The 26674-nt window shown below is 59.5% G+C and overlaps 2 protein-coding genes across 4 annotated transcripts; one reads left to right on the top strand and one right to left on the bottom strand.

Annotated features, from left to right (window-relative positions):
* The first annotated feature begins 902 nt into the window (after positions 1–902).
* On the top strand, positions 903–9094 carry ENDOU (endonuclease, poly(U) specific). 3 transcript variants are annotated; one of them, XM_052705238.1, is made up of 10 exons: positions 903–2065; positions 2601–2744; positions 5973–6107; positions 6245–6274; positions 6424–6595; positions 7332–7531; positions 7610–7723; positions 7962–8068; positions 8354–8496; positions 8693–9094. In XM_052705238.1, the coding sequence occupies exons 2-10, from the start codon at positions 2678–2680 to the stop codon at positions 8805–8807; spliced, it is 1083 nt and encodes a 360-aa protein (XP_052561198.1). In that variant the 5' UTR covers positions 903–2065; positions 2601–2677; the 3' UTR covers positions 8808–9094. The 3 variants fall into 3 exon arrangements, with proteins under 3 accessions (XP_052561198.1, XP_052561197.1, XP_052561196.1); XM_052705237.1 differs by lacking the exon at positions 903–2065 and having other exon boundaries at positions 2378–2744; XM_052705236.1 differs by lacking the exons at positions 903–2065; positions 2601–2744 and having other exon boundaries at positions 4316–6107.
* An 11523-nt stretch (positions 9095–20617) lies between these two features.
* On the bottom strand, positions 20618–21610 carry NEUROD4 (neuronal differentiation 4). The gene has a single exon (XM_052705209.1). It carries the CDS (start codon positions 21608–21610, stop codon positions 20618–20620), a length of 993 nt encoding a protein of 330 aa, XP_052561169.1.
* Positions 21611–26674: the final 5064 nt, after the last annotated feature.

Genomic DNA, 26674 nt, shown 5'->3' with positions numbered 1-26674 from the left:
GGCTGTGCTCACCTTATTTCTCCATGCAGCAGCCTGCATTCGCTCCTTGCGCTGTCGGGGTGCCATGGGTGCCCCCAGCATCAATGCTGCCTGCTCTGGGGGTGCTGCGCTCCATCCCTCTGTCCTGTTTGCCCCCTGGGATGTGCTGTGTCCTCCATCTCAGCTCCCTGGAGCTGCATGGACCCAGGAGCACAGCTTGGGCTAAGCTCAGCCACTTGCGTGCCTCGGTTTCCCCACATGGACAGGGGAAGAACAGCAGCAGAGATGCGACAGCCTCTGTTGTGGTGGGAGGAAGATGCAGTGATGGAGACGGGGATCAGATCAAGCTGTTCCCAAACCCCCACTCACCCCTCCCCTCACCTCTGGCTGTGCATGGAGCAATGATTGTCCCAGTGCTATAAGCAGGAGGAATGGGGCTGTAGGCTTCAAGGCTGATCCCTGCCCCTAAAGTCTTCCCACATTTGCAGGGTACCAAGCAAGGCTGGGGTACAAGGGACCAAAGCACTGCTGAGTTCCACCTCACAGTTCAGGGGGTTGGGTTGCTTACAATAAAATTCCCCATCACAGCTAAGAGAAGATTCAAATGTTGCAGCCAGCTCCAGGGTGGGACATGGGGTCCTGGGACCCCCCTGTGTTCATGCCATGGCCCTTGGGATCCTCTGCTCCTCGGTTCTGAGGTTGTTCCACCAGTGGGGTTGGGCAGGGGGTCCGGTTCCCATCTTCCTTGGTTCCTGAGTGAGGAGTTTCACCATTTGGGATCCAGGTGTGACCCGCATAGATCTGGGCAGTGCTGGGCACTGACCTCAGCTCTGCCATAGGTCCATCCTCCTACAGCCACACACAGCCCAGCTCTGAGCCCCCAACGCTCAGCAGGCCTCTGCACTCCCCAAAACACACCTGAGGTGTTTGCCCCTGGGTTGACAACACAGGGCACAGCATGGTGTCAGTGCTGGAGCAAGTCCTGCTCTGCTAAACATCCCCGTTTGGAAAGCTGGGACCAACTCTTATCACCCTGTGTCCCCCTGGTTTTGGGCTCCACCTGAACCATCCCTTGACCACATCCAGATGAGCTGGAGCAAAGCAGAGCAGTGATTCCCTGCCATGTGACCCCAAATCAGGCAGCCCGGAGCTCCTTCCATCACCTTCTCCAGGTTCCTTGCCCTCAAGGAGCCCTGATGTGGAGGAGCTCATTTTGGTGAAGGAAGGGTTAAGTGGAAGCTGTGCGCTTTCCAGCTGGATCCCAGCCTGTGGATTACCTTCAGCCTGCAGATCTGCTGCCTGGTTGTGTCCCAGGGCTTCTCCCTTCCTCCTGCAGACACGACGCTGGCCCCAACATCAGGCTTGGCTGCAGGCATCTCTGCTTGACTGGAAAAGCTGAGCCCTGTCTGCTTCTCCTGGTTCAAGCACACCCCGTTCCCTACACTTTCCATAAGCTAAACCCACGCTGGGATTTCCCCAGCAGCACCTCCTCCTTTAGATCCCACCCCACCAGCTGTTCCCATGGGGAGCAGAAGCCCCACAAGGTCGCTGCCCTCCATGGGGAGAAGCCCTGGGTGCAAGAGAAGAGGGCAGGTGCTGGGCTCCCACCTCCTCCACGGGGCTGCTCCACATCCCAACATCTCCTCCTCTTCCTCCTGTGGGGCTGAAGGACCCATCGCCCATCCCAGCATCCCGGAGAGGAGCAGAATGGACGCCCCATGGCTGCAGCCAAAACCCAGTGCCTGGGTATCGCTCTCAACTTCTTGCAGCCAGGAATCTTTCTTTCTTTTCCCTGTTTCCTCCACCTTTGCTGTTTGTTGGACATTTTCCCCATCGGTGTTGAACAACTGGCATTCATCAGAGCCCAACCCGGGTGCCTGAGGGTGATGGCAAGCTGGTCCCAAAGCAATTACAGGCATGAGAAAATCCCAAATCTCACAGCATCTCCCAGCTTGGTCATGTGCAGGGTGTGAGAGACACTCAGCTCATGATGACACCGAATCATCCCAGAAAACAAAACTGCTGTCAGCACGGACGTGTCAGCGGGGTCAGCAGCTCGGGGAGGAGGATAGGAAATGACAGAGGGGTGAGAAGGATGCCAAACCTTTTTTCCTTACGGAACTGCTCAGCTGTGTGCCAAGGGGTCAGGATGGGTGCTGCTGGAGGGGTCACAGGTTGCATCCACTGGGCTGGGTGCTGTTCAGAGCAGGGACATCTGCTTGGGGTGGGGGTTTGGAGGGGGGTGGTCGTGGATCTTGCTGGTGGTGATGAGGAGGGGATGGGCAGAAGGAAAATGCAGCTCCCAGGGCTGCAAGCAGGGCTGGTGGCGGGGCTCTCTGGGGAAGCACAGGCAGGGGGATGCGGGGATGCAGCACCCAGTGACACCAATACCCGCCCTGATCCCCCTTGGAGGTGAGGACCCCCCTCCCAACCCCCCCAAGATGCTTTCCCTTTGCTCCACAACCGTCACCCTGGGGAAGTGCAGGCAGAGAAGTGGAGCAATCCCAGGAGCTGGAATTACCAGCCCTCCTCCCACTCTGGGCAGGCTGTAATTAGGACACACGTAATGAGCTCTGGTGAAGTTGGGGTGCAGCCTGCAGTGAGGTCCTTGGTTTCACCAGGCTCCTCCCTCCGCTCTGGGGACCCGCATATAGCAGGGAGAGCTCAGCAGCACCCACATTACTGCCAGAGAGCCGAGATGCTGCGAAGCACCGGGATGATGAAGGCCTTCATCCTCTTCCTCGGGGTGGGAATGGCCTTGGGCTGTGAGTACCGGAGCTCAGCGTGGGGAGGGGGCCACACTGGGCTGAAGGAAGGGGGGATTTGGGGAGTGGGGAGCTCAGGGTGCACCAGGTGCTTGGAATGGGGTCGGATCTTTCCCAAAGAGTGGGGGATATTTCCACGCTGGAGGGTTTCCTTGGGTTTCTGCTGGTGATGGAATGGGGGTTGTCCTTCTCTTGGCTGGGTTTTGGGCACGCTGCCGTGCTCTCCTCCTGCAAACCCACCTTCCCTCTGCTCCTTCATCCTGGGAGAGCAACGAGGGCGATTTCTCCACTTCCTTACCCACAAACCTGCTGCTGGATGGGGGGTGGTGAAAACCAGCGTCTGCGAGGCACAACATGAGCCTGGATGTTTTGCCCACGGCAAGCACCAGCCAAAGCTCCCAGACAGCACAGCTCAGCCACACCAGCACAGCTCCAGCGCTCAGACTGGAAGCACACCGGGATGCTCTGGGGCTCCCAGCACCCCAGGCTCTCACCTGGCTTCACCTCGAGCCAGCTCACACCTCGGGCAGTGAGCAAAGCAGTGTGAAAGCTGTCATCACCTCCCTGTGCATCACCAGAACTGCCTGCAGCTTCCAGAGCTGCGAGCATCCCTGGTCGACAGGGCAGCACCTGTGGGACAGGTCTGGTGGCAGCGGGTTTGGTCACCCCATCATCGGTCACACAAGAGGTGCTTGCGGAGCTCGGGGATCATCCTTGCAGCTGTTGGTGTGAGTTGGAGGGCTCAGCCCCACTCTGCATAGCCAGGAGCTGCAATGCAATGCAATGCACGCCAAAAAAAAAGGGTTTGAGAGATGGGGCAGAGCGGGGCTCAAAGGATGCATGGGTAGGGATGGCTGCTGCAATAAGGAGCAGCGCCTGAGCATCGTGCTTTTGGCTCTGCTCATCGGCGCGCCGCACGTGATGAGCTGCTGCCGCTGCTGCATTCTTGGATGAAGCGTGGACCTGTGGTCTGTTCTCGAGCAAAGGAGTTTCATCACCATTCTGATGCTGTGAGCTGTGTCTGACGCTCCAGGAGCAGGTGGCTCAACCCAGGATGAGCAGTGAGGAGTTTTGCAAGGCCAAGGTGTAAGAGGAGCTGCTTCCACGTTGGGCTGCCCATGAGGAGTCACCACGTCCTCATCCTGATTAATGACCCTCGCGAGGAAGCACGGGTCTGGCTGAGGAGCTGAAGGGCTTTTTGGCTCCATGCAGGCAGAGTATCCACTGTTCTTGGCACAAACTCAATGCAGACTCCATCGTTTGGGGGCCGTTCTGAGGATTTGGCTGCCAAAACCACATTTGTCCTCAACTTGCCTCATTTGGCAACCGTCGGAAGAGGATTCTGCCGAGGGAGGGCAGGAAGATTGAGTCCTGTCCAGGGGAGTGATGGGCCAGAGATGAGGGCAGGAGGACGAGCCTGGGTCTCTCCACACAGATCCCAGCATCTTTTGGGCACAGCATCCCCTGGGCACAGCATCCTTTGGGCCCAGCATTTGGGCACAGCATCCTTTGGGCACAGAGTTTGGGCACAACATCCCAATGGGCACGGCATCCTCTGGGCACAGCATTTTGGCACAGCATCCCAATGGGCACAGCATCCTCTGGGCACAGCATTTTGGCACAGCATCCTTTGGGCACAGCATTGCACAGATGCACAGATGCTGAGCACTGCAGCATCCCTCTCCTCCTGACCTCCTTCAGCACTGCCAGCTCTCCCTTTGGTTCTTCTCCCTAAAGAGTGTTCCAGCAGTTCTAACGTAACCATGAAGAGTTGCAGGCTGCCCTATGGCTGTTTTTAGGTTCAAACCTGGTGAGCAAACACCCTCCTGCAGCCATCCCACTGCAGGGAAAAGCCTGGGATGCTGCAGCTCTTCTTGCATCCGAGCCTTGGAAGGGAACGGCCGATGCTGAGCTCTCTCTGAAGGCTCTGTGCAGCTCCCAGCCCTGCTGAGCTGCAGTGCATCCCAGCGCTGGGCTTTGCCATAACACGCTCAGGGAACTTCTCAGCGCTGACCCACGCGTGGGCAGTTCCTGCCTTGTGCAATCCCTCCAGGGCTGCAGCTGGAAAATGAGCCTGGATGTGTCATTCGGGGTGACTGATCCCCACTGGTGCTTTGGGAGTGAGAGGGATGGAAACAAGACGGGGATTGCTGCTGCTCATCCCCACTGGGGCTCCAGACCTGCTCAGTTGGGTGACCTGGGGGCAGATGGAGCAACGCTCACCTCAAACTACTGGATGGGACGAAGTAGAACCACAGGCGAATCTCCTCCAGGAGCACCCCAGGAAGCCAAGCAGCACTCAGCAGTGCTGAGCAGGAGGTGCTGAGGCAGAGAGGTTCTTCCCTCCCACCACCCCCCGTAGTTTGGCAGCTCCAAAACAGCAGAACTGGGGCGAAACGCACAACAACAGAGCAATGGATGCGGTTGCAGGGAGAAATCACTCAGTGCAACACTCAGAGGTCACGACAAAGGTTGGGGTTTGCCAATGCTGTCTCTCACCTTGGTGCCGTACAGCACCCTGCGAGGGCCCCTCGTCCTTTTGGGACACGGCGTTGGCACTGCTCATAGCACAGCTTGGGGCTCAGCTCTAATTTTAGGTGCGTAATGGAGCTGCGTGATGCATGGGTGGTATAAACAGCTCAGGAAGGAGTCCCCTGTTTTCATTGCGAATTGCAAATAAAGGCGTCTGGAATGCGGTGCTGCTCTGGGCCATGGGCTGAGGCGGGCATTAGTGGGTGAATCAGGGCAGGGATGAATGAAGGAGCCAGGAAGGCGCTTCCTGGTGCCAAGTGGCCGCAACGTCTCTGTAGCTGAATGACCACAGAGAAGCTGTCCTGAGGACTCACCTGATCCAAACCCAACTCATCCAACCCAAAGGTTCCTGAGTAAGCTCCAGCCGTGGAGCTTGGTCTGTTTTGCTCTGCCAAAATGAGGAGGGAATGGCGTCAGAGCGCACAGCCAGCGCTTTGGGCACTGGGATGCTGCAGATTGAGGGGCTGCTCAGCCCCACAGCAGCCAGAGTTCCTCTTCTTCCCCCTGCACACCCCCAGTGTGGCTGTCTCCATGTTGTCCCTTTGTCCCCATGCCCCTTTGTCCCCATGCTGTCTCCTTGTCTCCTTGCTGTCCACCAGGACCCAGAAGGAAGATCCTCTCCCGGATTTGGGTCTGGATGGAGCAGGGCTGCTGGTCCACCCCACAGAACCACACTGTTGTTTCTCTCCCCCAAAGCCCTGTACACGGACCCCGACTCCTGCAGGGGACGCTGCGAGGAACCCTACAGCCACGAGGATGAGTGCCACTGCGACGCCGACTGCCGGAGCCGCAACAGCTGCTGCTGGGATTACCTGGAGCACTGCGGGGCGGGTGAGCATGGATGGGTGGGCAGCACCCAGCGATGGGGTGCAGAGGGCTGAATGCATCCGCCTGCGCTGCTTCGCAGTTGGGTGCACGGTCCTGGGCGCAGCTCCTTCACCCTGAGCTCTTCTCTTGGCTCCGTGCAGGTGAGGAAGCGGTGCACAGACGTGCTGAAGGTGAGCAGCGTCACCCCACAGGGATTGCGGGGAGCAGCATCGCACCTGAAGGCTTCTACCCAAAAAAGGAGGGCTTGGTGATGGCTGGGAGCACCCCTCCATGCTCTGGGGTCGTGCCATGCCCCCCCAGCTCCCATCTCTCTCCTCAGAGCACTTCTCCAGCAGCCACGATGCCATCAGCGATGAGGAGCTGCTCCACGTCTCCGAGCAGCTCTATGGGGCGGATCGCAACAAGGCTCAACCCAAAGACATCGCCATCAACCCACAGCACCGGGCTGACCCCGACCAAACGGGGCTCCAGGAGGATCGCTCCCCCGAGCCGTGAGTGTGTTTCACCAGTGCACGGCCGGGAGGTTGGGCTGGATGGTCTTAAAGGGCTTTTCCAGCCTTAATGATTCTATGGTTCCAAGGGGATGCCGTGGTCAGGACCCCAACAGCTGGGCTTGGGGGCAGGGATGGTTTTTACGTGGGATCTCTACTCATAGAGCTGTAGAATCATGGAATCATTCAGGTTGGAAAAGACCTCCAGGATCTCGAGGTCCAACCCCAGCCCGTCCCCCCATGCCCGCTGACCTCGTCCCCAAGTGCCACATCCCTGCCATTCCTTGTCCCCTCCTGGGTCGGCGGCCCCACCACCTCCCTGGGCAATCCATGCCAATGCATTACCACTCTTTTGGAGAAGAAATTGTCCGTAATATCCAACACAAAGCTCCCCTGGTGCAACCGAAGGCCATCATTTCTCATCCCCTCCTCACTCCAACCTCCTTTCAGGGCGCTGTTGAGAGCAATAATGTCACCCCTGATCCCCCCTTTGAGAGTGAACCACCCCAGTCCCCATCACATCTGTGCTCCAGACCCCTGCCAGCTCCATTCCCCTCTCTGGATGCACTCCAACACCTCCATGTCTTTCCTGGCTGGTTGTTATGACCCAAGTGCAGCACTTGGCCTTACTGAACCTCATCCCATTGACCTCAACCCATGGATTCAGCCCACCCGGACCCCTCTATAGGACCTCCCTACCCCTCTCCTCCCCAGCTCACGTCCTGCTCTCTCCCAGGCTCTATGCATACGTCAACGAGAAGCTCTTCTCCAAACCCACCTACGCCAGCTTCATCCGTTTGCTGGACAACTACCAGAGGGCGACGGGTCGTGAGGAGGAGGTGACGGCCGAGGAGCTGCAGGAGCAGAACGTCTTCCTCCGGGAGGTGATGAAGACGGAGCTCATGAAGAAACTTTTTGCTTTCCTCCATAAAAAAAGTGAGCGTGGATCAAGGCAGGGGCCGGCCGTGATGGGGTCCGTGTGCTGATCCAGCAGCTCTTTCCCTCTGCATGCAGATCGTTACGGCTCCGAGGAGGAATTCCTGCAGGATCTGAAGGAGATGTGGTTTGGGCTCTACTCCCGAGGTGATGGAGAGAAGGACTCCAGCGGCTTCGAGCACGTCTTCTCAGGTGGAGCGCACCCCAGGAGGATGGGGAACGTGGGACGGCTCCTCGGGGTCCTGGATGGGGGATTTGGGTTGGGTTGGGGGTCCTGGATGGGGGATTTGGGTTGGGGGAGGCACAGTGGAGCAGAGCTGGGATTTGGGGCGTTCGGCCCCATCTGAGCACATCCCTGGTTTAAGGGGGGCAAAGCTGGGGGATTTGGGGTGAGGGTGCCCGGCTCACCTTGATTCTCCTTTGTGTTTAGGGGAGATCAAGAAAGGGAAAGTGAGTGGATTTCACAACTGGATCCGCTTCTACCTCCTGGAAAAGCAGGGACTGGTCAACTACTTCAGCCACAACTTCGATGGGCCGGTGAGCCACGCCATGGGGCAATGCAGGATTTGGGCAGGGAGCGCTGACCCCACTCCATCAGCTGCATCCCAAGACCCCCAGGACGTGGGGCAGAGCTACTCAGCCTGCTGCGTCCCTGTGTAGGGACCTTGGGACGGAAGCAGGGTGGGCAGATCCCACTGCAGTGGGCGAATGGGGCAGATGTGGGGCTGGGAGTGCCCTGCTTGGGGTGCAGCCAGGCTTTGCTTGGCTCCTGTGCCCTGCTATGGAGGATCTCATCCCCAAACCCCTTTCTGCTGCTTCCAGTGGGACACCTACCCTGATGTACTGGGGCTGCAGTTCAGCTGGGACGGCTTCTACAAGGAGGTGGGCTCTGCCTTCATCGGCTGCAGCCCCGAGTTTGAATTTGGCATCTACACGTTGTGCTTCATTGCCCGACCTGGGAGGGCGTAAGTACTGCGTCCGTCTGTCTGTCTGTCCTCTGGCCACGGAGCCGGCGGCGCCTTCCTGTCCCCACTCTGGATTTGGGGAACCCTATGGAGCAGCTGAGCCAGGTCCCACTGCCCTCAGCTTTGGGGTGGGGTTGGGGGCGTGGGGACACCCTATGGAGGCGATGGTGTGGGGCAGAGCTGTATGTCCCCACAGATGTCACCTGAGCTTGGGTGGCCACGGCGTCAGCATCCAGACCTACACCTGGACCAAGTCCACCTACGGCCATGGCAAAAAATACATCGCCACTGCCTATGTCATCTCACCCTGAGCCCATCCACGTCCTGGCCAGGAGGAACGGGGCGTCTGCAGCCCCTCTGCTCCGGGGCCATGGGCTGCCCCACAGCACAGCCCCCTATATGGGGCAGGAGTGGTCCTGCCCTGGGAGACGGATGGCCACGGGACCTGTGTGGAGCAGGACAACCCATATGGAGGCTGTGGGGGGATGGAGGTGGCAGCCCTGGTGCCATGGAGTGTGGCACTGCCTGCTGACAGCAGGAGAGCCGGGGAGCTGCGAGAGATTTGCAGTGGACAGAAGCAACCTCAAGTGGAATAAATACTGAGGCTGGAAGGAAAGGCGTTCAGTTCCTCACTGCTGTGGGTCAGGGTGGGTTTGGGGGCCTCCGTGCTGCTCACCCATCTGGAGCAACACCCCAAAAATTGTCCCCCACCCCTCTTTCTCCCAGCCATGCAGCCATCTGGGTGCTAACAGGCTAATTCCTGCTCCAGTGGGTCCTGCCCCAAGGAATTGCCCCACTGGGGCCCTCTGAGCTTCTGTGTCCCTCAAGCTGTGTCCCTGAGGCTCTGTCCCCTCCCCGAGGACCATCGCAGGGGAACTGGGGGCTGCCTGCACCGAAGCCCAGCTGAACTCTCCCCAGAGACCCCCAGCTCTCCCCAGTGCCCCCCAGCACAGAGCACAAAGCGGGGAGCCCCGTGTGCAGCTTGTCCAAAGGAGACAACACCTATTGTAACTCCATCCCCCCATATCCCCACAAAGCCCCCACATCCTGGGGTTGACAAAGACCCCAAAAACTGTGCTGAGCCCCCTCAAAACCTCTCCTCCCCGTGCTCAGCCTCATATGTACACCTTTCCTCCTCTCCTTAGGATTTCGGGTGCTCCTGGCAGGACAGCCACAAGCAGCAGGGCAACTTTATGTGTGTATGCGCGTGTGTCCCACCCTATTTACATCCCCCCCCCCCATTCACGTCATTCCCCCCTCCCCCCTTTTGCAGCAGCACGGGGTCCCAGGGTGGGGATGCTGCTCTGGCGGGCAGCACTGCTGAGATTGGAGCTGCCCGACAGATGGCGGCTGCAACAGTTCCTGGCGGAGGGCTGGGCGTCCCCGCGCCATCTGCCAGGGGTCACAGGTGACCCCCCAAACCCCGCCGAAGGGGAGGGGGGCATGCCAGAGCGTGATTTATAGGGATGCACTGGGGAGCGTCGGGGGGGGGGGGGGGGGGGGGACGGCCGGGTGCAGGGTTGGGGGGGTGGATCTCTCTCTCTCTTTCCCCAGCTCTGTGCCATGCATTCGGGCGCATGCAGGAGCTGCGGGGGGATGCTCTCCTGCTGGGATGGGTTTGCAGGGGGCAGATTGCACAGGGCAGAGCGCAGGGGGGTGATGATGCCCCCTGTATCTGCTTGCTGGAGCTCACCCTAAAGCTTTCCAGCGGAGCTGTCAAGGCAGCTGGTGGCGGCTGCTTGTCGCAGGGCTGCCCTGGCACAGCACCCAGCTCCTCCTCCCCAACCCCATCCTCCACGTGCCCACCTCAGATATCCTCCCCGTGATGCCCAACTGCCCTTTCCTGTCCTTCCAGCGGGATCCCAGCACCACGGAGGTTGCAGCTCTCCTCTTTGCAGCTGCAGGGCGCCCAGGGCTGATTTCCCTGCAGCCGTTTCTGGGGTGAACGGAGGCAAAGCCCAGCAGGAACAGCTCACCCACCTCACTCCCATTCTGCTGCGATGGGGATGGGGTGAAGTGCTGAGAGATGCTTGGGGGATGCTGGGGAGCTGATGTTCACTTTGGCTGCATCCAGGAGGACGTTCCCTTGCTGCTGCAGACTCAGGAGGTGCAAGAAGGAAGGAGGAGGGCACGTTCCTGGGAATCAGCTTCGTCTGGAAGCTGGCAGCCGGGACCTGAAGGCTGCAGATAACACCCAGCAGCAGAGCACAGCCAGAGGGTCGGTGTGGGCACAGTCCCTGCTCCAGCCTTGACCCACAGCATCCACAGGGACGTGGCCAAGGACCTTGAAGATCCATCGGGGTCCGGCACGCTGTGCACTGCTGGAAGGGACCCCAAGACCTTCCCTAGGGCCACCCCATCCCTCCCCGTCTCCCCGCCCCGGGGACAGACTCTGCAGAGAGGAGAGGAACCCCCAGAAAGTGTTGGGAAATGAAACAAAACAAGCGGAGAAGAAAGGGAAGGGCAGAAGCAGGGCGGAGAGGAGGGGCAGGTGTCAGCAAGCTGCCTCCAGCCATCTGTTGCCAGCTTGGGGATTCGGGGCCCCCCCAGAGCTGCGTCTGATGGGGACGATGCTCAATCTCGGGGGGGACACGAGGCCGCATCCCCCACCTGAGCGCAGTCGGGGATGTGGGGCTGAGAGGGAGTGTGGGGGAGGCGGGGGGCTGCACCCAGGAGGAACGGGGCCGTCCCCGCGGTGCCCCACAGAAACTCGCCTGGCAGATGTGCCCCCTCCTACAGTCAGGGTTATGCGAGGCGAGGTTGAGAGAGCAGCCCTGAAATGTGGCTTTGGGGGATGCGCAAAGGTGACGGGCATCGTGCAGAGGGGCTGCGGGATGCGGTGAGCACCTCTGGGCAGGGCACCGTGTCTGCATCCCCTGGGTAAGCTGAGCAGCTCCAAACGTGGGCAAGAGGCCCCCAGGAAGGTCGTCCTCCTGAGGGACGACGCTGGCATGGGTCTGCCCCACACCCCATGGGTCAACCCTACACCCCACAGCCAGACCCTGAGTGCCACACCGCCCCCATGGGAGCTTTGCAGAGTGAGGATGAGGAGGGTCCCAGCTCCCCGTGAGCCCTGCTTGTGCGTGTGTGTGTGTGTGACATCCTAATCCCAGAGACCTTGGGGAGCGGGACGCTGAGCTTTAATCCCCTTCCGTAAGCGATACGGCCCTAACTGCCCCGATGGGACTCCGACCACATCTGGTCACACAGCCCACGGGGCTGCCCTGCACGGCGCTGCGCTAAGAGGATGAGGATGCAGAGGGGGACAGGATAAACCATTTACGCCGCGGGCGCTGTTCTCTCGGCGGCGATCAGATGTCGGAGCTGGGGCTCCAGCTGGGCACGCGGCACCTCGGAGGCCCCCCCCCTCCTCGCTTCTTGTCCCGTGCAAAGAGCCCCACGTCATGCAGCCACCTGCCGTCCTGCTCTCTATGCTCGGTGCTGTGGCAGAAATGCCCCCCAGCAGCCCCCCGCCCTCCCAGCACCAACCCCATGCTCTGCCCTGCGCTGCAACGCTCAGCTCTGCGCCAAGGAGGGAGATGCTGTCCCGAGCACGGGGAGAGCAGGAAGGGGCTCAGAAAGCTGCTATCCCTGCCCTGAGTGGAGGAAATGACCCCAAATAAGCTCAGGTGCTCCTTTGAACATCTTAGAACAGAGCCAGTGGCCGTGCTCCCTTCTCCCCCCCGTTCATTTGGGGATGTGGGAGAGGGGCTGAATCCTGCTGCCAGGCTCTGGGCACCACGAATCCTCCTCTCGCAGCTAATGTTTCCCTCTGGGCTGCAAACCCAGAGCCCCTCCTGAGGGGGCATCGCTGGCAGCTGGGCTGGGGGCTGCGCTCAGAGCCGGGTTAACGAGCGCAGCCCCACAGCGCGGCCGTTAGCACATATGGGAGCGTGAGCGGGGAGCGACGCGTGCCGGGATCCTGGAGGCGTTTGAGTCAGAGCTTCCTCTTCTCCATCACTTCTCACAGCTGCAGGCTCCGTTCCAGCCACAGTGAGAGGGCAGCGACGGTCCGACTACGGAGATGCTCAGAGCCACCCCCCTGCATCCCTCCTGCATCCCTTCTTTATCCCCCACATATCCTTCTTGCGCCCCCCTCCATTCACCCTACATCTTTCCTGCATTCCCCACGCACCCCTCCTGCACCCCTCCTGCATCCTCCCTGCACCTCCCATCCGCTCCCCATTGCATCCCCCCCTGCACCTCCCTACATCCCTCCTGCATCCCCCCCATATCCTCCCTGAAACCCTCCCCCTCCCCCCCCCACATCCCTCCTGATCCTCCTGCACCACTCCTCATTGCATCCATCCTGCATCCCCCCTGCACCTTCCATCCACTCCCCATTGCATCCCCCCCTGCATCCTCCCTACATCCCTCCTGCATCCCCCCCCATATCCTCCCTGAAACCCTCCCCCCCCATCCCTCCTGATCCTCCTACATCCCTCCTGCACCCCTCCTTCATCCCCCACTCATCTTCCCTGCCTCCCCCCTACATCCCACCTGCATCCCCCCCCCCCCGATCCCTCCCAGCACAGAGCAGCGGGTGTGGATCAGGCGCACTGATGGGATGCTGCTCCCGGTGCTGTTGACCCACAGCTGTCTGCAGCCGTTGCAGAGCCACAGCAGTTGCCGTGAGCTGTGACCAACGGCCGGGGCCGACTGTGTCCCCTCTCCCCGTGTCCCCACCCCCCCCTTCCCCCCCCCGGTGAGGGACACCCCATGGGGACGCGGAGCAGCCAACTGTTCCCCGCTGAGGCCGGCGGGCCGCAGCCCGGGCTAATCCAATCCATCAGGGGGGTAATGAGCTATGAAAGTGCGGATTCAATTAAGGGGGATTGCGACGGAAGGCAGAGCCCGGTGGCAGACGGAGAAAGGAGAGCTCTCCCCTCTGAAAGGGTCCATCTGTGCCGCCGGGTCCCGTCTTTGTGCTCCCTGAAAGGGACAGCGGTGCACAAAAGCGGCCGCAGAGGCTGCGGTGCTCCCTATTTCCCCCGGGGGGGGGAAAGAGAGGGGGGGGGAAACTGAGGCACAGAGGGGAGAAGGAAGCAGCACCAGGTTGGGTTTGGGGAGCAAAACTCACGGCCTTATGGATGCATGCTGGTTTGTGGGTGCTTTCTATTCCCTCTTGGAGCTGGGGGTCCCTTGGTGGGCTCTCCATGGCCCCGTTGCCCAGACGAGCCCCCAAGCTCTGTGCTTTGCCCCCCTACATTGAAGCTCAGTGCCTCAGTTTCCCCATCTGGATGGGGGATGCACCCAGGGGTGCGTGCAAAGCCTTGAGTTCCAACCTCTCCTCAGCTCCGTGCATCCCTGTGGGATCCCACAAGCCTAGAAACCCCCCCTTTTTTTTTCTCTCCCCCCCCCTTTGGGGGCTCTTCATCAGAGAGCCGCCCCCTGATTGCGACCAGGGGGGGATTGGGATGGGGACGAGTTTAAAGACAGGATTATTCCTGTACAAATTCTGATTAAACCGTCCCCAAGCCCTCCTGCTACAAGATTAAGCAGAGCTCTAATCTCACCCGAGCAGCAAGACTTCGTCAATAACTCCAAATCTCTCCGCTGTTAGTTTATCTGGTGGGGATTAAAGCAGGGAGGTTCCTGAACTTGTATTATAACAGTATTGTTGAAAACAAAAAGAAGGAAAAAGAGGGGGGGAAAGGAACGTGCGTGTGCTGGGCAGCGCGTGCCAGCCTGCATTGCCTCGCAGCCAGGGCTGGGGCTGCTCCATCCGTGCTTCTCTATGGGGAGCACAGAGCTGAGCCCTGGTGGCACCCAAAAGATGACTTCTGTGGCTCAAGCATGAGATCTGAGCGCCCCATATCAGGGTGGGAGGTGGGGTTTGGTCCCTCCTTATCCTGCACACCCATCCAGAGCATCCTGAGGTCAGACAGCCTCACCAGGGCCGGGGAAAGGCCAAGCTGAGCTCTGACAGGGACGTTCCCTGGGGTGCCAGGTGGATCCGTGGCATCTTCAGAGCTCCCCGGGTCCCGTGGCAGGGTGATCCCCACTCTCAATGGGGCTGTGCTGGGATGGCTCTGGGATGTGGGGTGTTCTGGAGATGGAGGAGGTTCTGGAGATAGGAGATGCTACAGAGATAGGGGATGATTTGGATGCTCCGTAGGTGCTGAATGTTCTGGGGATGTGGGATGCTCCAGATGTAGGATGTGGGATTGCCCTGGGAAATGGGTTGGCTCCAAGATGTGGGGTGTTCTGGAGATAGATGTGGAATGCTGCAGAGGTGTGGAATCCTACAGAGATGCGGGATGGGTCTGTTCAGCCTTGAGAAAAGAAGACTGAGAGAAATCTGATCAATGTCTATAAATATTTAAGATGCAGGAGGCAAAGGGATGAGGCCAGACTTGTTTCAGCATTGTGTGGTGATAGGACAAGGGGAAATGGCCACAAAGCATAGAAATTTCCTCACAAATATGTGTAGGAACTTCTTCACAGTAGGAGTGATAGAGCACTGGCTGCCTAGAGTGGCTGTGGAGTCTCCTTCTCTGGAGATATTCAAGACCCACTTGGACACCTACCTGTACAACCTGGTTTAGGGAGCCTGCTTTTGCAATGGGGTTGGATTAGATGATCTCTAGAGGTCCCTTCCAGCCCCTACAATTCTGTGATTCTGTGATGCTCCAGATGCAGGATGTGGGATGGCTCTGCGATGTGGATTGGCCCCAGGATGTGGGGTGTTGTGGAGATGAGAGATGTTCTGGAGGCATGGGACGCTCCAGAGATGCTGAATGTTTTGGAGGCATGGGATGCTCTGTAGCTGTGAGATGCTGCGGAGATGTGGGATGCTCCAGAAACGTGGGATGCTGTGGAGATGTGGGACACTCCAGATGCAGGATGGATGGAGCACAGATGCCGGGGGAACGCCGGCCCTAATCCCCTGGCCCCGGCCCCGCTGCGTAAACACTCTGTACAGCTTTGCAAACAGATTGAAGCACGGCTGATCTGGAGCGCGGCGTGGAGCTTAGGGGCTTCCTGGAGCCAGCGCTGGGATTTAGGTGAATTCCCCACGCTGTGCTGTGGGATATGGGGACCAGCCCAGCTCAGTGGGGCTGGGGGGATATGGGGAGGGAGCTGGCTTTGCCCCGGGCTCCTGGCTCCCAATAAGGCATGGGAGGAGGTAACAACAGGCATGTATGGGGTTGGAGAGTGCTGCCCTGAGGAGATACGGGTGTTTTCCATGCCTTCAGGTCAAAGGGAATGAGGTTGCTCTGGGGGTGATCTGATCCCAAACCGCTGTGCCTTTACTTCCTTGGGTCTGTGGGCATCCTCCACCATTTGGGGACACGTCTGCAGCTCAGATCCCAGGCAGAGGGGATGGGGGGGCTCTACCCAACCGCACATCCACCTCCAGCACCATGGAAGGAAGAAGTTCTCCCTTCAGACAGCAACAAGGATGGATCGGGTGCTTTGTGCCACGCTTTGCACCACCCCATTTTAACCCCATTTAACCTAATTGATGCCCGTGCTGAGCGGATGTCCCAGCAAACCCCACGTACCCGGCTGCTGTCTTCAGTGCCACCACGGTGTCCCCTTGGGGACCACGCACAGCTCCTCACCCATGGGACCACGCTGAGCAGCAAGAAAGCGAGCTGCCAAAATCTGCTGTCCCTTCCCTACCTCCCCCTGGGGGGGGGAAAAAGACGATTAACTCGAGAACCAGTCTGATATTTCGGCTTAGTGGGAAAATCCTCGTGGTTTCCCAAGCTGGCCACATTAGGAGCTCAGTGGCTCACGGCGTTATCAGATTACAAACAATATCAGAATTACAGCTTTTAAAGCCGGGTTTTACAGAGGCTTAGAAATTATACAGCCACCCCATAGGGGGAAGAGGGGCGATTTGGGGGGTGGGACCCTCCGGGAGCACCCAAAGGAGCACCCAAAGGAGCACCCAAAGGAGCACCCAAAGGATCTCCCTGCTGCATCTCCAGGGGTGGCTGTCACATAGGATCGTGTCTGTTCGGCTGTGTGCGTGCATGCATGTGCACAGGTGTGTGCATACATGAGCACATGCGTGTGCATGCACATGCATAGCTGCGTACACGCATGTGCATCTCTGCCACGACCCAGGGCCACAGGTAAGGAAGGTTTGCGGGTCTGCGCACGCGTGCATCTACATGTGTGCAACACACAGCAGTGCAGGAGGCTGTGAGTGTGCACACACGCATGCACACGCGTGCCCACCCCCCTTCCTGCGTGCAGATCCGTGTCTCGCTGTGTGACAAAACGTGTGCTTAATTTCTGCACCCGCACCAGGAAGGTCATCCTCACCTCTGCAACCACCCCATGTCTGCGCTGCCCCATCCCTGCTGTGCGCCCTATGCCCACCCATGTCCCCTCTGAGTTGGGGGCGCAGGAGATCCCCCATCACGCGTCCCTTTGCAGAGAGGTTGCAGCTGCTGGCCCCCCCCGAGAGCCCCTCACCGTGCGCAGCTTGCAGGGATGTGACACTCAGTGGCTCCCATTGGGCTCAGCGCAGCAGCCGGCGTGGGGCTGGGGGGGACAGGGAGGCCCAGAGCTGCAAGGGGACACGTGGCACGGCCCCGCATTGGGGGATGGAAGGAGGAGATGCCCCCACGGCGGCCAGGAGCTGCTGCGGGTTTTGGGGACAGCTGTGGGGCACAGGGATGCGGGAGCAACGCGCTGAGCATCAGTGCAATGCACACCGTGAGTGTGGATTTGGGGGGGGGCTGGGACACTGGTGTGTGCTCACGAGTGCAGATCTGTATGGGAGAGTGCAAGAGGACCCGTGCAAAGCACTGCCTGCACGTGGCAGTGCAGGTGGGGTGTGCATGGGCAGGTCCGTGTGCCACCCTACATGCGTGTGGATGTGCACACGAGTGTGAGCTGAGCGCCCTGTGAGCACCCCAGTGCAGGTGACAAGGGACGGAGCCATGGGGCAGAGCTGGGAGTCAGGTGCCACCACCCTCACCCCTCCATCACCATCCGTCCTGTGCCCATCCTCACCCCAGCAGCACCCAGAACCCCTCACCCCATTGTTATCCCCCCCCTCCGGGGACCCTCCTGGGCCCATCCTCACCCCAGCAGCACCCAGAACCCCTCACCCCATTGTTATCCCCACCCTGGGGACCCTCCTGGGCCCATCCTCACCCCAGCAGCACCCAGAACCCCTCACCCCATTGTTATCCCCCCCCCCGGGGACCCTCCTGGGCCCATTCTCACCCCAGCAGCACCCAGAACCCCTCACCCCATTGTTATCCCCACCCTGGGGACCCTCCTGGGCCCATCCTCACCCCAGCAGCACCCAGAACCCCTCACCCCATTGTTATCCCCCCCCCCTGGGACCCTCCTGGGCCCATCCTCACCCCAGCAGCACCCAGAACCCCTCACCCCATTGTTATCCCCCCCCCCGGGGACCCTCCTGGGCCCATTCTCACCCCAGCAGCACCCAGAACCCCTCACCCCATTGTTAACCCACCCCCTGGGGACCCTCTTGGGGCCCATCCTCACCCCAGCAGCACCCAGAACCCCTCACCCCATTGTTATCCCCCCACCCTGGGGACCCTCCTGGGCCCATCCTCACCCCAGCAGCACCCAGAACCCCTCACCCCATTGATATCCCCACCCTGGGGACCCTCCTGGGCCCATCCTCACCCCAGCAGCACCCAGAACCCCTCACCCCATTGTTATCCCCCCACCCTGGGGACCCTCCTGGGCCCATCCTCACCCCAGCAGCACCCAGAACCCCTCACCCCATTGTTATCCCCCCCCCGGGGACCCTCCTGGGCCCATTCTCACCCCAGCAGCACCCAGAACCCCTCACTCCATTGTTAACCCACCCCCTTGGGACCCTCTTGGGGCCCATCCTCACCCCACCCCCCACTCAAGGAGCTCCCACCCCCTCCACAACCCCAACGCTTCACCTTTGGGATCACACCTCCCACCGGTCCGTCCCCCCCCCCCATCACCACGCTGACAAGGAAAGCGACAGCCCCCAGGGCGATGCTGCTTCAAACAAGACCACGACTTTATTATTTGAGCTAAAAACCCAGTTCTGCTTTCTTTACAAAAGGATAAACATTTTCTCTCCGTACAAAAGGGATCTGGAGGGGGGGGAAGGGGGGGGGGTTGGTGGACAGGGACCTCCAAATTCCCACCTCGATACAGAACACCTCTGTATGACGGCGAGGTTTGGCCAGCCGGGCTCACCAGGCCGATGGGATTTCAAAAATAGAGGCCTGGATTTTCGTGAAGAACACAAAGTATTGCATAGCCTTCAAAGTTATTGCTCACAGAAATAATCAGGGATGAGCCGGGAGCTGCTGGGCACCTTCCGAAGGGCAAGGAGTATCAGCATTAAATGCAGAGCTCACCGCGGTGATGGGTAACCCTGGGGTTGAGGGCTGGGATTGCTCAACGGACAACGGATCATCGGGGCAGGAGGGGGGGGGGGGGGGAATAAATTAAATAAATAATGGCTAATAAATAATCCCAGAGTTGCAGAAAGCACGATGCCAACCCCCAGCAACGCGCCGGGATGGAAAGGAAGAGGGAAGGGGGGGTGAGGAAATAAATCACCTGCACCCAGAGTAAATAATAAATAAAAGGGGGGAAGAAGAAGATGCACTTCTTTGGGCTGGATGTCTTCAGGTACAGCCAGGGTCGGGGCTCGGCGCAGATATGGGCACCCATAAAGGTGTCACATCACAACCGAGGCACCACGAGCGAGCAGGGGGGCTCAGGAGGAGGATGGAGTCCTAAAATGACGCTCAGGAGGATGGAGTCCTAAAATGATGCTCAGGAGGATGGAGTCCTAAAATGATGCTCAGGAGGATGGAGTCCTAAAGTGATGCTCAGGAGGAGCATGGAGTCCTAAAATGATGCTCAGGAGGAGGATGGAGTCCTAAAGTGATGCTCAGGAAGAGGATGGAGTCCTAAAGTGATGCTCAGGAGGAGATGGAGTCCTAAAATGATGCTCAGGAAGAGGATGGAGTCCTAAAGTGATGCTCAGGAGGAGATGGAGTCCTAAAATGATGCTCAGGAGGAGGATGGAGTCCTAAAATGACGCTCAGGAGGAGCATGGAGTCCTAAAGTGATGCTCAGGAGGAGCATGGAGTCCTAAAATGATGCTCAGGAGGAGGATGGAGTCCTAAAGTGACGCTCAGGAGGAGCATGGAGTCCTAAAATGATGCTCAGGAGGATCATGGAGTCCTAAAATGATGCTCAGGAAGAGGATGGAGTCCTAAAGTGATGCTCAGGAGGAGGATGGAGTCCTAAAATGATGCTCTGCAGTTTCCCACCTGGCCCCACGACGCCATCACTCTGGTTGCATCTCTTATAGAAGGAGCCCCACGCTGTGGCTGATCTCTCTGCCCCGAGAGTCTGCGTCTACCTCTGTTGCTCCCTGAGGTTGGGATGGAGCTGAGGGTGGTGAGAGCCTGGCCGGATCACGATGGTGGGGTTCTCCATTGGGTGGGGAGCATCGTGGAGGGAAAAATCCCATTGGATTCTGCAGGCAGTCCTGAGAGCCCATTGGGGAACCTCAGCACCAGTGGGGTGTGGGGAAGGGGCACGGGCTGGAGCCCACCTGGTGCAGGGCACATCGCACACAGCATCCCACTGCCCCAGGGATGGAGCTGGGGCCATGGGGTGAACCAGAGCTGTGGAGCAGGATTCCCATGGAGCAGAGTTGGGAAGCGCTGTGGGGGGAAAAAAAAGCTCCTCCACGAGCATCACTGGGAGACGGGGAGTGGGGATACGACCCCCAGGCTCCTCCATCCCAAAACGGGTTCAGCTTCTGGGGGAGAAAACCCACAGATACAATCACTCCTCAGAGCCGGTGCTGCTTCTGAACCCACGTCCCCCCACGGAGAGGTGTGATGTTCAGTGGAGGCGAGGGGCTCCGCAGCGCCTCTCAGGGAGGGTTTGCACGGCTCCTGGGGATGGCTGTGAACAGCAGCACGGTGACACGAGCAGGGGGGGGGGACGGGAGGGCCATGGGGCACGTCCCATGGGGCTGATTGCTCAGGAGTCCACCACGCTGCCCCACAGCGGCGATTTCCTCACTCCGGTTGTGTCCCATCAAAAAAAAAAAGGAGCTCCTCGAAGCGGCCGATCTCTGAGCCAAGAGTTTGGCTCCCGCTTTGCTTTGCTACTCGTTGAAGATGGCGTTGAGCTGAGGCCCGGCCACGTGGTGAGGGTAGGACTCGTAGCTCATGTCTATGGGGATCTCATAGCGGGGCACTGCGTTTTGGAAGTGGGTGGGATGTCCGTGTGCCCCAGCCAGGCTGACCGAAGGGTAGTGAGCCATGAAGGCGTAGGGCTTATCCAGCTCTGGAGAGCCGTCCTGCTTCAAGGAGAAGTTCCCACTGATGCTCAGGGGCGGCGTGAGGGGACCCTCGTAAGGGGGAGTGGTGCAGTCGGGGGGGTTCCCAAAAGATGCATCCACCAGACTCTTGAAGGCGGGGGGCTTGAGGTGCAGCAGGTGGGTTTCCATCGAGCCGTAGGGTGGGCTGGGCAGCCCCGGGGATTGGTAGGCGAAGGAGTGGCTGGAAATGGCCGACTCGCACGCGGGGTTCTTCTCCTCGTGCTTCTCCAGGAATAAGGTCTGCGGCCCCAGCTGCAGGCAGCCGGCCACCAGGTTGCTGGTGGGCTGGGATAAACCTTTGCAGAGCATTTCCACGAAGCTTTTGCCTTCCGGAGTCTGCCCCGTTTCGAGCACCTCCGACAGAGCCCAGATGTAATTCCTGGCCAACCTCAACGTCTCGATCTTGGACAGCTTCTGGGTTTTGGAATAGCAGGGCATCACCCTCCTCAGGTTGTCCAGGGCATCGTTCAGTCCGTGCATCCGTGTGCGCTCCCGAGCGTTGGCTTTCACCCGCCGAGCCCTGAACCTCTCCAACCTGGCCTTGGTCATCTTCTTCTTCTTTGGTCCTCTTCTCTTCGGCTTCTCCCCATCATCCTCTTCCTCCTCTTCCTCCTCAATGCTGTCGTGCTCTTCGTTCAAGCCCGGCACCAACCCGAAAGGTCCTTGCCTGCCGTTCTCTGCCTTCAGCTCATCCTTGGAGCTCAGCGCATCGTCCATCCAGCCCTGGGTGCCCACCAGCTCTGCCATTTCCTTGGGCTTGGTGTACGCCTTCGTCATCTCTCAGCTCTGCAACGAGGGGACAGGAGATGTCAGCAGGAACACGGAGTCCATTAGGAACCAAAATCGCCCCCCTAGAGGCACCGACCGCCTTCTGTCCACCAGTGGTGCCTACAGCATCTGTCTGCCTGTCTCTACAATTACCTCCAGTGGGTTTTAGGCTGGGCTCACTGTCGCAGCACGGGGCACGCAGCCCCCCAAGTATGATTTTCCCTAAAAGGTTGAGTTCTGGACAACATGAAGGGGCCGTAAATCAGCTCTCCGTCTCCCATCCAACACGCTGCACCAAGGGAGGATTTTCCTAGGGGTTTTCTTAGCAACTCAACTTACCGGAGGTCATTTGGGGTTATTTGGGGTTACTTTCACCCCATGAGTTCGGCTGGCAGCCTGACCTCCCCATCTCCTCCGACCTGAGCACGTTTCATCAGCACATCCTTCACCTCTGCCCTTACAGCACAAAGCAGCAGCGGTTTCGCGTCCGTCAGCCCCGCGGATGCTGTCGCCGTGCCCGATTCATTTCATAAAGCTTAACATCTAAGCAGCTTTCGCTGAAAGCGCGCTGCCCAAACCCTGCCTCCGCCGCCCCATCGGCCCCACGTGGAAAATCCCACTTTTAATACGAGAGGTGGGGCTGGATTAAGGGTGTTAATGACTGCGCACGGCCGCCGTATCCCAGGAGGACCGTGCGGCCCCAATTAGCTCTCAGGTGGAGCAGGAGGATGGGAGACCATCGGATGCTTTGAAATCTGCTGTGGGGAGGTGCTGACGGAACATCAGGGATGGAGCTGCTCCTGCCTGAGTCCTGGTGACGCCGCCAGCAAAGCATTGGGGCTGGGAGCCCCAGCGCTGCTCTCTGCGCCCCTTTGCGGAAAGGGAACGGTTTCCAATTTGCAGTTTTGGAGACTTTGCTCTCCCTTTTATTCCTGCAGAATATTAATAATAATAATAATAACAAAGTAGACAAGGAGGGAATCGCCTGATGAAGTCGTTGTGGTTGCTACCCAGTTTTCCAATGAGAAGGAGGAGAACTGGGAGCCCACTGTGGGAAGGGAAGCCCTCCAGCCTGTTTTGTTTGGACACCTTTGGTTTTGGATGCCTCCATCCCATCTGATCCGAACCGAACACCGAACAAAACCCACTGCGGGAGCAAGCCTGTTCCAACTAAAACTCAACCTCCAGTTTGCAATGGCTCAAGCTCTCCTGCGTGCTCCTCGCTCTCTCACTGCGTTCTCAGCCACTGAGCTCCCAAAATAAGAGGGTTCCACTCCTATTCCATTGCTGCAGGACCAGGAATTGGATTTCAGCCCTTGCTTCCAAGAGTTCAGGACAAAGAACTGCAAAGCCCTTGGAGTGAAGACTCTGACCTCAAACTGGACCACTGAAAGCAGAAGAAACCCAAGGGGAAAAGGGTCCTGGGAGGATGCTGGTGTGAAAACCAGGCACAAAACTCATCACAGAGCAGGGCAGGAGGGACAAAACATCCACAGGAGGAGCACGAAAATTAGAATTGACTCGACAGCTCTGTGCTGCGTCCTGCCCAGGAACTCAGCAGGATTTGGTCCAGCTGTACACAAACACAGCGTGCAGAAAACTCAGCAGCTGCCATTGAGAGATGCTGCTCCTCCAGCCCCAGCGTGGCCATGGGATGGCCGTGGGGGCACTGATGTCACCGAGTGCAGGACCCAGGAGCTCCTGCAGCCCCAATCCCACTCTTGGTCTCAGTCTTGGTCCCAGTCCCCTTCTCAACCAAGCAAGGACACAGAAGAGGGGATGCGATGGATTTTGGAGGAGGGGAATCTGCTTAAGGGCATCCCCGGACCCCTGGAAAGGTGAGGGGAAGATGGGGGTGCTTTCATCCATTAAATTCAGCCTGGCCTCGGGATGCAGCACTGCAGGTGGGGATGGGGAGAGTTCGTGGGTCCCTATCCGAGAGCTGAGGAACAAAAGCTGTCGGCTGGGGCGCATCCCCATCACCTCCATCACCTCCAGCACGAGCATCGGCTCAGCCCCGACGTGATGGGGGAGCCGGGTCCATTGCCAGGCAGAACGGGGGGGGGGGGGGTCGCGATCCGGCTGTGGGACCTCAGCTGGGAGGCAGACGGACCGGGGGAGGGGGGACCAGCTGGGGCCGTGCACTCCGGGTGCTGCCTTGGGGCAGATAGAAGTAACCCCCCCGCCGTCCCGCCGTCGGGGATGCACGGAGCCGGGCGTGAAGCCCCCATCGGAGGGGTCGTGGTGCTCCCGGGGGTCGCGGTCCGCCCTTACCTGGGCACCGGAGCGATTTCCCCGCTGTCACTCGCTCATGGTGGCTGCAGCCTCGGGGGTGCGGACGGCACCGGCGGCTTCTCAGCTCCGCTCTCGGGGCGGTTTTGAGAGCTCCGCGTCGCCCGCGGCTCCTGCAGTGCCGCCGTTCCCCCTGACTCCTCCTCCGGGGGGAGGTGACCGATCCCGGCTCCTCCCGCTGCCCGACGGGGCCCCGACGGCAAATCACGGCTGGGTGCTCCGGGATGGGCACCCCGAGCGACCCCGGGTGGGTGAGCCTTGGATGGGGATGAGAATGGGTTCCTCAGGATGGACATCACAGGGTGGGAGCCTCCAGGTGAGCACCACGGGGTGAGGAGCCCCAGATGGGTACCCTCGGATGGGCACCCCTCGGTTGGAACCCGTGGATGGACACCTCCAGGTGGGTAACCCAAGGTGAGCATCCTCAGATGAGCACCTGCTGGATGGGGCACCTCCTGGCTGAGCTCCTTTGGATGAGTGACCCTGAATGGACACCTCCAGATGGGCGCTATGGGGTAAATATCCCCATACGAACAGCCCCAGATCAGCACCTCTGGAAAGACACCTTTTGATGGGTACCCCGAGATGAACAGCCTCAGATGAACGGCACCAGATGGGCACTGTGGGACGGGCACCCCCAAACAAGAACCCTGGGGTGAGCCACCCCAGCTGAGCACCTTTGGATGGGCACCACTGGATGAGCAGCCCCAGATGGGCACCCCTGGGTGGGCACCCCTAAATGGGCACCCCTAGATGGGTACCCCCAGATGGGCATCCCTAAATGGGTACCCCTCTATGGGCACCCCTAGATGGGTACCCCTCTATGGGCACTCTCAAATGGGTACCCCCACTATGAGTACCCCTCTATGGGCACCCCCGGATGGGCAACCCTATATGGGTACCCCCAGATGGACACCCCTGGACGGGTACCCCTGGGTGGGCACCCTCAAATGGGTACCCCCACTATGAGTACCCCTCTGTGGGCACCCCCGGATGGGCAACCCTATATGGGTACCCCCAGATGGGCACCCGTAGACGGGTACCCCTGGGTGGGCACCCTCAAATGGGTACCCCGACTATGAGTACCCCTCTGTGGGCCCCCCCAGATGGGCAACCCTCTATGGGCACCCCCGGATGGGCAACCCTATATGGGTACCCCCAGATGGGCACCCCTGGATGGGCACCCCTGGGTGGGCACCCTCAAATGGGTACCCCCACATGAGTACCCCTCTATGGGCACCCCCAGATGGACACCCCCAGATGGACACCCCTCTACGAGTACCCCTGGGTGGGAACCCCTAAATGGGTACCCCCACATGTGTACCCCTCTATGGGCACCCCCAGATGGACACCCCTCTACGAGTACCCCTGGATGGGCAGCCTCAAATGGGTGCCCCACTGTGGGTACCCCTGGAAGGGCACCACTGGACATCCTTCCCAATTTCCCAGCACCAGGACAGTCCTCTCTCCACGGAGAGGCTCCCATCCAACAGAGCACAGCCCTGGGTGCTGCTGGCTCTGCCCCAGGTGCTCGGGATGGGGCACGGCGGCTGCGTCTCCCCTCCTGGTTGTAATGAGAGTGCAAGGGGGAGTAATTAATTGCTGGTGTGGCCAGAAGGGGCCCGTCTGAGATTACTGCTGTCAGAAAAGAGAAGGGGCCCAGGGCTCCTGCCTCCAGGTCTGGCTCTGGGCAGTGGGAGGGGGCAACGGAGGAAAAAGTAGAATAGATTAATTAAGGAGGAGAGAGATGGGGAGCCTTGCATGGAGCAGAGCAGGGCTGGCCCCAGTCTCTGCGTGGGACAGATGCTGCCTTCTCCAGCCTCAGTTTGCCTCCTTCCCAGTGCTCCCCAGTACAAAGCACAGCTACTGGTTTCCTTATTCATCCCCTGATTGCTGAACCTATCACTCACCTCCTCTGCCCAGAGGGATGCAGACACCCAGGTAAGAGGCTGAGCTCCTGCAACGAGGGTGAAAGGAGGAACTGCAGTGGCACCCCAAATCCACCCTCTATCCCCATGCCCACCATCCCCATCCCCATTCCATCCCATTCCCTATCCATCCCATCCCATCCTATTTCATCCCATCCGATTCCATCCTATCCCATCCCCATCCCCATCCCATCCCATCTCCATCCCCATCCCATCCTATTTCATCCCATCCCATTCCATCCCATCCCATTCCACCCTCTCCCATCTCCATTCCCATCCCATCCCCATTCCATTCCCCCATATCCCATCCCCATCCTATTTCATCCCATCCCATTCCCCCATATCCCATCCCCATCCCCACCCCACCCCATCCCATCCCATCCCATTGCATCCCATTGCATCCCATTCCATCCCATTCCCCCATTTCCCATCCCCATCCCCATCCCATCCCCATCCCCATCCCATCCCATTCCCCCATATCCCATCCCATCCCCATCCCCATCCCATCCCATTCCCCCATTTCCCATCTCCATCCCCATCCCATCTCATCCCCACCCCTGCTGACCAGCACTACATGGGGCTCTCCCAGCACACGCCGCCATGGAGGACCCTTCACACTCATTTAGAGCCCTCACAAGCACATCCTTGGCAGCCCGGAATTACGGGGAATACTAATTAATTCATTAGTGGCTTCATGGCTTACTTCCCAGCGCCGGGCCGGGCCGGTCAGGGCGTTGGGGGGGGGGGGAAACAGATTGCAGCCAATAAATCTGCCTGTTGCCACACCGTCCCCTCCCTGACAGATGGCTCCAACAGGTTCGGATGCACAAAAGGGACAGCGGACCACGCTGGG

The sequence above is a fragment of the Tympanuchus pallidicinctus genome, unplaced genomic scaffold (assembly GCF_026119805.1).
Source record: "Tympanuchus pallidicinctus isolate F22 unplaced genomic scaffold, pur_lepc_1.0 scaffold53, whole genome shotgun sequence".
NCBI lineage: Eukaryota > Metazoa > Chordata > Aves > Galliformes > Phasianidae > Tympanuchus > Tympanuchus pallidicinctus.
Note: the sequence above shows the minus strand (reverse complement) of the source record. Positions and strands in the feature narration are given on the sequence as shown.

Bases quoted from the DNA above. Each gene is read 5' to 3' on its own strand.
- ENDOU (XM_052705236.1), top strand. From the start codon at position 5,684: ATGGCGTCAGAGCGCACAGCCAGCGCTTTGGGCACTGGGATGCTGCAG. The intron at 6,596-7,331 runs GTGAGTGTGTTT...GCTCTCTCCCAG, and splicing joins GAGGATCGCTCCCCCGAGCC to GCTCTATGCATACGTCAACG. The intron at 8,069-8,353 runs GTGAGCCACGCC...TGCTGCTTCCAG, and splicing joins GCCACAACTTCGATGGGCCG to TGGGACACCTACCCTGATGT.
- NEUROD4 (XM_052705209.1), bottom strand. From the start codon at position 21,610: ATGACGAAGGCGTACACCAAGCCCAAGGAAATGGCAGAGCTGGTGGGC.